The 9,098-nt window shown below is 54.3% G+C and overlaps 1 protein-coding gene and 1 long non-coding RNA gene across 5 annotated transcripts in view; one reads left to right on the top strand and one right to left on the bottom strand.

The window, feature by feature from the left end:
* HIVEP3 (human immunodeficiency virus type I enhancer binding protein 3) overlaps positions 1–1,559 on the top strand; it is a 318,219-nt gene extending 316,660 nt beyond the window's left edge. For 2 of the 4 annotated variants that reach the window (XM_015563169.1, XM_015563168.1), the window contains one exon: positions 319–1,559. In XM_015563169.1, coding sequence (XP_015418655.1) covers positions 319–1,125 — 807 coding nt within the window. In that variant the 3' untranslated portion in view covers positions 1,126–1,559. The remainder of the gene's footprint in view (positions 1–318) is intronic. The other 2 variants (XM_015563171.1, XM_015563170.1) reach the window with 2 other exon arrangements.
* Positions 1–9,098, bottom strand: part of LOC107182897 — a 51,720-nt gene that overhangs the window by 16,309 nt on the left and 26,313 nt on the right. The gene's annotated exons all lie outside the window — the stretch shown is intronic.

The following is a 9,098-nucleotide window of genomic DNA, read 5'->3' as shown; positions in this document are numbered from 1 at the left end:
GTTCAGCAGAACCAAGAGCAAGGGCCAAGCACATGGGGTCAGTAGTACCCCGTCTCGAGCACCCATTTCCCCTGCAGACAAGCATTCTGGCCGGAGGCATGACGGGCGAGGGCCTGAGCGTGCTCCTGGTCAGTGTATGTCTGGGGACAGACTGAGGGCCCCGTGCAGGCCATGTCGTGGGCAGGGCTGGAACGGTTCAGGCCCCAGCTCAGCAGGGGCTGCTCTGTGATCTCAGGCATGCCCCCTCCTCTAGGCTTTGGGGTGTCCATGTGCCGAACGTGTAACCTGGCCTTACCTTGTCCTGTTTTCTCACCCCAGCAAAAGGCTGAGTCCCGAAGTCCCTCCTGCTCACCTGGCCCTGCTCATCCGGTCTCCTTCCGACCCTTCTCTGCCCGCCACGACTTCCGCAGCCACATGCCGGCCCGGACAGAGAACATCTTCAGCCACCTCCCTCTGCACTCACAGCACTTGGCCCGCGCTCCGTGCCCCCTGATTCCCATCGGTGGGATACAGATGGTGCAGGCCCGGCCTGGGGCCCACCCCACCCTGCTGCCAGGGCCCACCAAGGCCTGGGTCAGTGGCTTCTCCTGGGGTGGCAGCGACCTGACAGGAGCCCGGGAGGCCCAGGAGCGAGGCCGCTGGAGTCCTACAGAGAGCTCCTCAGCCTCCGTGTCCCCTGTGGCTAAGGTCTCCAAGTTCACACTGTCCTCGGAGCTGGAGGGCAGGGACTGCCCCAAGGAGACGGAGAGGACGAGCGGAGGCCTGGGCAGACCTCCCGACTGGGAGTCCCGTGTGGCTGTGTCTGCAGAGTCCGTGCCTACGCACAGCCCCCACACCCCGCCCAAGGCCTCGCCCCGGCCCCCCCAGGGCCTCCGGGCAGAGTCCTGGAGCCCCCGCGTGGAGTCACCGCACACGCTGGCCAACCCCCCGGCCTCTGCCCCTTCGCCACTGGACTGCAGCGGCTCCATGGGCTGCCTGGCAGAGGCCTCCACCAGCTTCCCAGCCCGGAGGAGGAACCTCTCTGGGGAACCCAGGACCCGTCAGGGCTCCCCGGAGCCCTCAGGAAGAGGGGGCCCCGGGGCACCTCCGCACCAGCCGGCGGACAGGGGTCCTCCGAGCACTTAGCCTCTCTCCAACGGCTTCAGCATCTGGCCTCTGGTTGGGCAACAGACGCTTCCAGCAGCTTCCTCGAATCATCTTGCTCACCTGGGTCCCTCCCCCATCTGTCTGTGTGTCCAAGCAGCTCCCGCTCAGCCCCCATCGGTTGTATCTTCCCACGTATGCAGTGACCTGTGCCTTTTCTATTCCTTTTGTTGCTTGAAAAGAAACAAAACATACACACACATAAAAAAAAACAACACACGGAGTTTGAGGCTGTGGACATTTTGTGCTTTTTTGAGAAAGGGGGGATGGGTGGAGCCTCACCCACCGCTGATGGGGTCAGCAGCCACCCCCAAGGCTGGCAAGAGGCAGCCATTTGCTGAGGTAAAGGGGATGCACTGAGGGAGGGGAAAAATCTTTAAAAAATATATAATTAAATGTAAAAGCAAGCACTCCTATGTACAGATGTGTATGTCCTATTTATTCCACTTTACCCCACGGCCAAGCCCAGAGAACACCCACTTTCCTGTCCTAGGATTTCAACACAAAATCATCGCAGGCAGAAGGTAGAAAGGAGCTGGCTGGTTCCCCCAGGGCTCCCAGATGCCCATGTGGTCTGACCAGGGGACGACCCCCTGCCCCCAGGCCCTGGGCTGGAAAGGAGCTCCGTCCATCCATTCCTGGCCCCCAGCACCTGACCTAGGCCTTGCTCATGTGGCCCCGACACAGGCTGCCTTCCTTGTTCTAGAAAGTACCGGCAAGGCTGGAGTGCAGGGCCCAGCCCCTCGGGGTCAAGATCCAAGGTGCAGAGCCTTGCCATTCCAGAGTCTGGGGCTTGGGTTTCCTTTCACATTTGGTCCCTGGAAAACAAAGGGCCTTTTTCCTCCCTGGCTGGGCTTTACTGCACTGGGGACTGGAAGTTTGCAGGACTGGTTCCCTGCCACCTCTCCCTCGCCCCAAGCAGGAGGGTCATAAACACACACACACACACACACACCCACACACACACACACACACACTGTCAGGCTCCACTACCCTCAGGAAGTACACAAACCAGGACTGGTGGGAACTGCCCAGTCCTGTTGGTTGGCTTAAATCCCTTCTTTAAAAAATGCTATATATATGAACATCTAGAAAGAGAGGCTGCTGTTTGATATTTCCCCCAGATCTGACCTGGGTGGGGAAGGCGGTCCATTGTCCTAAGTCGTTGGAATTCTTCCCCAAAACCATCGGTTCTAGCCAGCGCCTCCATCCCCATCCCCAGCTCCCCCTTCCAGAAGCTGCCCTGCGTCTGCTGGGACAAAAACCTGCTTTGTAAGGAAAATAATATGACCAGAAGTTAAATCCTAGGTTGAAATATGGAATTTGAACTCTAACATGTTTACCCTACTCTGGGAGAGGTGGCTTATCCCCCAGCCCTCCACAATTATTTCCTTGTTTCTACCAGGGGGAGAAAGCACGTGGCCCCCAGGCCGGGTGCTGGGGGCCCTCCCTGCCAGTCCCCATCCACAGCCAGGCTGTCGGAATCCTGTCCCCACAGAGCCTCCCGGGCTGTTTAAGTGAATGCCGTGCGCTGGGGAGGGTCAAGGCACCTCTGCACGCTCCCCAAACTCAGCCATAATCCCTCTTCCTCTGGTTCAGGGCCCTTCCTTGTTTGGCCCCTACTGAGTGGACAAACCAGTCACTGGTCCACCCACACCAACTAGTTCATTTTCCTTTGACCTCACTCAGAGCAAAAACAAAAAGGGGAACAGAGGGAAAGGGTCTCCCTAGGGGCTGCTGGGCTCCAAGGGACTGGGGGTAGGTGAGCAAGCAGTTCTTGGCTGCCTGACCCTGAGTTTGGGACTCCCACCCACCCTGGGAGAAGCCAGCAAGCTGGGCTCTGGCCATATTGGCACTGGTAGGTCCTGGCAGGAAGTGGGAAGGAACCCAGGCCCCACTCAGCCACGGCCCAGGCCAGGGCTTTCCCCACCCTCGCCTTTCAGTCCTATCCCTGGGGCTGCCCAAGGACTAGAGACGTCAAGTGCTGAAGCCTGGGAGCTGGATAGAGGGCACTGCTTCAGCCCAGATTGGAACCCTTCCTGGGCACGATCTTCCAGCCCCAGACCCACAGAGCAGCAGACTGGGCGCTCTGCAGGACTCACCCCTGACCTTGGGACTGGCCACGCTCCTCCACCCGCTCTGCACGCCCAGCTCTCCTGGTCATCATCCCTCCTGTCCTCAACCCACCGAGGTTTCCCTCCTGGGAGGTACAGTGCAGGCAGGGACAGTGTGGCCAGCAGGAGAGGTCCTCATAGTCACTCAGGACACAGGCACAGGTAGAGGGGACGAAGACCAGGAGTCGCTAGAGGCCCCTCTCTCAATGGCAGGGACACAGTAGCACAAACAGAATCTGGCCAAAGGGCTGCTGCCCAACACGGGTGCTCAGAGGGGCAGAATCGATGCCACCCGTCGGGTCCAATGTCACTGGACGTAGCTCTAACCTCTCTGCCTGACTCTATTCCCACTGCCCGCTTTTCAGATGTTTCCCTTGCTCCCAGGCCCACCCTCACGACACCCCTCACCCTCAGCAAGCTCAAGGCCATTCTGGATACTAACCCTGTTCCTCTCTGAGGCATCTTTCCCCAGGTGCCCCACCTGCCGCTGACACTCTGGTCCCACCCACTGAGACCCTCCTGGAGCCCGATGGTGGTGGTCTGCCCACTCTCCCACCTCCCGCACCCCCAGCTTCCGGACCCACAAGTCCCTCTGCCTCCCTGTGTGGGAAAAGGGCTGAGAATTCAATTCCAGTTTCCCTCGTGCCCTAACTCCCTTCCCACCTGGGCCTTTGGAAGGGGAATAGCAATATATCTGAGCCGAGTTGCTCTCCAGTCCCTCCTTCTGACAAATCCTTCTTTAGTGATCGTCCTGCCTGGGCCCATCCTTGGGGGCCGACCTGCAGCCTTGTCCAAGGGGAGGGGGTTCCCGGGCCCGTTCCACAAGTTTGCTTCTGTGTCGTGAGTCCAGTCCGCTTTCCATTAGAAAACTGCTTCGGCGCTTATGATCACTTTACTAAACTTAGTGTTAAAAAAAGAAAAGAAACAAAAAGGAAACGTAGGCAAATGTAAGATACACACTCTCTGTATGATAAATACTTGCCTTTTTTTCCCCTAAAAGGTGTGTGTATTCTGTCTGTGAAATTGTCTGTAGAGAGTTCCTATGTTCTTAAATGGCAATACATTCCAAAAATCGTACTGTAGATATGTACAGCGGCCACACTGGGATGGGGTAGTTTTGCCTGTACTTTTATTTAATCTCCAGTTTCTACACTTGCATCTTGCAATGTTGGTATGGTATATATCAGTGCAAAAGAAAAAAAAAACTCAACAAAAAAAAAAATCCATGCAGGTCTAAAGCACAGAGTCTGACGTACAAAAGGAAAAGAATGCTCAGTATTGATGTGTGTGACCTTCGTTGTAAATTACATCTGTACTGTGAATGAGAAGTTTTTACAGGTATAATAACTGCCTTTATTACAGCTCTGGCTGAGTGTTCAGCCAGAGGATATTTTTTTAAAAAAAACACACACACAGCATGTTGGAATAAATTTGAAAATCCCAACATAGCCCTGCTTGCCTGGCTCCTGGTTTTTCTTGAGAGCTGTAGAATGCCAGGGTTGGAGGGACATTGGTGTTTCAAGTGCTTGAAATACTGCGGAGCAATCAGGCCCAGAGAAGGGAAGTGACCAGGCCACAGTCACACAGCTGGGGACTCTTGTGACCCCTGGCTTCCAGGCCCGGCGAGTAGGCACAGACCCACCGCCGCGGGGTCTGGGATCTATGTTTATTTCCTAGGTCTGCCATAACACATTACCATAAACCAAGTGCCCTCAAACAACAGGGCTTCATTCCCACACGGTTGTGGAGGCCGGCAGTCTGAAGTCAGGTGTGGGCAGGGGTGGTTCCATGGGAGGCGGAGGGAAAACCCGCCCTGTGCCTCTCTCCCAGCGGCTGGCGGCTGCAGTCAGCCCTTGACATTCTTTGGTCTGTAGCTGCAGCACTCGGATCTCGGCCTCGGCCTTCACAGCTCTGCCTTCTCAGTGTGTCTCTTCTCCCCTCTCTTCCAAGGACGCCCCTCACTGGATTGCAGCCCACTCTAATCCAGGATGACCTCAACTTGAGATCCTTAATTACACCTGCAAAAACCTTTTTTTCCAAATGAATTGACACTCATAGGTTCTGGGGATTAGGACATGGACTACATGTTGAGGGATCACCATTCAACTCACTACGGACATGGAACCAGATGATCTCACGGCCCCTCACTGCCTGTGTGACCTCGGGCGAGTTAAACAACCTGTTTCCTAATCTGTAAAGTGGAGGGTTATCGTGAGGATTGAATGAGATGGTGTCTATAGGGTCTAAAGAGCCTTGAACATAGTAGCAAGCCTTCAACACATATCCTCTGAGCAGGCCTTGCATGGGGTCCTGGGGTTACACGGATGAAAAAGATAGGTGTGGGTCCCCACCTTTTGCACTAACAATGATTTTCTGAGCACCAATGAGAGGCCAACCATTGAATACAACAGATGGTCCCGCCCTCAAAGAGCTTATATTCTAACAGGAGAGGCCATCCTTAAGCAAATAATGACATCATTAATTACTCAATCACAGGGACCAGAATTGCTGTGGCAGCGCGAACAAAAGCTGCAGTCCAGAGAGAGTGAGTCACCCCAGAAACCTTCCCTGGAAAACTCCTGAAGGGGGGTGGAGGAGGGGAAGGAAAGAGCAGCTGAAAAGGTTGATGGGCTACCAGGAGGGGTCCTCCGAAGCGTATTTATTTTCCACACCACCAAGCGATTAATTCAGTTTTGATGCTACCTAAGATAGCACCAGATCCCACAGGTGAAGGACTCAGTCCCAGAAGACTGCCCCCCCCCCCACACACACACACACTTCAATGCCAACTGTAAACCCAGGTTGTCACCTGTGCTTCTGATGGATCAGCTATAGATCAGAGGCTCCCACCAACCCCTCCTTGAGTTCAATTCATTTGCTAGAATGGCTTACAGAACTCAGAGAAGCATTTGCTTGCATTTACCAGTTTGCTATGTAAGGAGAGAAGGATTTCTTGCTTTCTCTGAGCATACCACTCTCCCGGCCCCTCCACATGTTCACCAGCCCAGAAGCTCTCTGAACCCTGTCCTTTTGGGTTCTTACAAAGACTCCATTTCACAGGTACGATTGACTAAATTATTGGCCATGAGTGACCGATTCAGATTCCACCTACAGAAAGCCAGGAGGGTGGGACTAGAAGTTTCAACCTTCTAACCACATGCTTGATTCTTCTGGCAGCCAGACCCCTTTTCCAGTTACCTAGGGGCTTTCCACAAACCTCATTATTAACATAACAGAAGACATATGTATAGCTTGGGTGATTCCAAGGTTTTTAGGAGATGCTCTGTGCCAGAAACAGGGAAGAAGCCCAAATATATATTTCTTATTATTAATCACAATATCACAGTCCTTCTGTTCATGGTGAATGGCACCAGATATTACTGGCAAAGTTAGACTTCAGTCCTTGAGTTTGGCTAAGCAAGAACTCTAATTATAAGACGAAGTTTATTTAAAAAGTCACAGAGGTACAAGCAGTGAGCCAGCTGGGCTGCATGGACTCAGGAAAAAATACAGAGGCAAAAAAATAAAAAAGAGGGGGCAGGGGCTTGGAGCCTAGGAGAAAGGAAGCAAAGTTATGCATCTTGAGGGAAGAAAGGGGGAAAGGCATTGGCGTGTGTGTGTGTGTGTGTGTGTAAGAGAGAGAGAAGGGGGGAGGGGAGAGAGGGAAAGGGACAGGGAGAGGAAGACATAGAGAATTGAGTCCTTCATCTTGAGGGTTTTTATCTGGTTTCCAAACGTAGGGATTTTAGGGGATGTCTCAGGGGAAGATCTCAACAGAACACTCATCAGCTTTTCCAGGTGTGTCCTTTCCGGTCATGGTCTCTACTGATTGGTTGGCATCAATGCAGCTGGTCCTGATGTTAGCCATGGTTCCCTTAGTCTAGTTTTGCTGCTTTGCTGGGCCAGGAGCTGAAACACAACTGAGGCCTAAATGTTCTCTGCAGTTTGATCAAACCTCCTTCTCTGTGGTCCACAGACCTGCGGCTGGCTTTGTTCCTAGGACTGTGTGATGTTTGCCAGAACCCCATTGTCCTGGGGGCTTAATGCTTAAGGGAATGCTCTTCTAGGGCTTGTGTGGGAGTTCTATGAGGTTATTCTTTGGCCACTTGTTCCTCCTCTAAAGGGGTCTACCACATGACTAGCCACATGCCAGGGGAGGAAAGGTCCGGGGAGGGTCCAAACTGCATACCATTGATATGCCAGGGGAGGAAAGGTAACCCTGGGGGCAAGGTCCCACCCTACAATACTTGTTTTTCCCAGTTTTGGTCGTTGCTAGGCACCTGGGGCTTTCCACCCTGGTGACCTTCTCTACCTGGCCTATCGTTCCTACTCTGCTCATGTCTGTCTGCTATATCACTTAGGATAAAATGCTGCCTGGAAGTGTAGCACTAAGAACCTGTGAGGGTCTGTTTGTTTCAGCATCAAGAGGATCATTACTGACTAAGGGGAAAGGGGGCCTAGCACAGTGCCTGGCTCCAGGGCAGGCCCTTTGGAGATACTGCTGCGAGTTGAGTAAATGGTGGAGGCAGATGGTGGAGGTGACTGAAGAAAAGGTGAGGAAGTGAGAAAGCAGATCCTGACACCTGCCCAGGGGCCTGGGGAAGAGAGCAGGAGAGAGCTGTGTGGCAGCTGGAGGCAAGCATGGAGTCCAGGGAAGAAGGATTTGAATGTGCTTAGGGGTCTGGTGTGAAGGAGATGGTGAGATTCAAGCCTGCTTGATTAAGAGGAAATGCAGACACTTCTCCCATCATGGCCTGTGACCCCAGAAGAGCTGCAGGGAAAAAAAAAAGAGATGCAGGGGAGGGAAGAGGGGCAGGGAAGGGAAAAGGTGCAGGGGAGGGAAAAGGTACAAAGGTGCAGGGGAGGGAAGAGGGGCAGGGGAGGGAAGAGGTGCAGGGGAGGGAAGAGGTGCAGGGGAGGGAAGAGGAGGAGGGGAGGGAAGAGGTGCAGGGGAGGGAAGAGGAGCAGGGGAGGGAAGAGGTGCAGGGGAGGGAAGAGGGGCAGGGGAGGGAAGAGGTGCAGGGGAGGGAAGAGGTGCAGGGGAGGGAAGAGGAGGAGGGGAGGGAAGAGGTGCAGGGGAGGGAAGAGGAGCAGGGGAGGGAAGAGGTGCAGGGGAGGGAAGAGGGGCAGGGGAGGGAAGAGGTGCAGGGGAGGGAAGAGGTGCAGGGGAGGGAAGAGGAGGAGGGGAGGGAAGAGGTGCAGGGGAGGGAAGAGGAGCAGGGGAGGGAAGAGGTGCAGGGGAGGGAAGAGGGGCAGGGGAGGGAAGAGGTACAGGGGAAGTCAGTGTGTCTGCTGCTTGGTGACAGGAACTGAGGGCCTCCTTGCAGAGGAATTTTTCTTTGAAATGGAGTGAAGTCACCTGCTGGACAGGAAGGAGGAAGTTGCTGGAAAAAGACTGGAGGCCTGAGTAGCTGTGAATGTCCTTTGAAGGGAGCAGGAGAAAGCCATGAAGAGAAACCAAGGCTCCCTGTGGCAGTGATGGCAGCAGCCACTTCTCTCTCAGCCTGTGGCTTCTCCGGCAGAGCTCAGCAGCCATGCCCTGGGCAGGGAGGGGGCTGGTAGGTTCATCCACGGTGGGGGCTGTGCCAGGCCACGGGACAGACAGACAGTGGGTACCACTGACTGGGAGGTGAGAGTATTGACCAATGAAGAGGAGAGGTCACGGAGCACTGACTTTGTGGGCTGGGAAGGAGGCAAACAGAAAAAGGCCGATATGGAAAAAGGCCAGTGGTCATGTGACAGATTTTGATAAAAGAGGAGAAGGGTTGTGAGTTATCTTAGCTCATTTTTCTAAAGATGGGACAGGTGTGATGGAGCCGGTGTTGACCACAGGTGAGAGGA

Source organism: Myotis davidii, unplaced genomic scaffold (genome assembly GCF_000327345.1).
Source record: "Myotis davidii unplaced genomic scaffold, ASM32734v1 scaffold458, whole genome shotgun sequence".
Taxonomy (NCBI): Eukaryota; Metazoa; Chordata; class Mammalia; order Chiroptera; family Vespertilionidae; genus Myotis; species Myotis davidii.
This window is presented reverse-complemented; position numbering and strand designations above follow the sequence as displayed.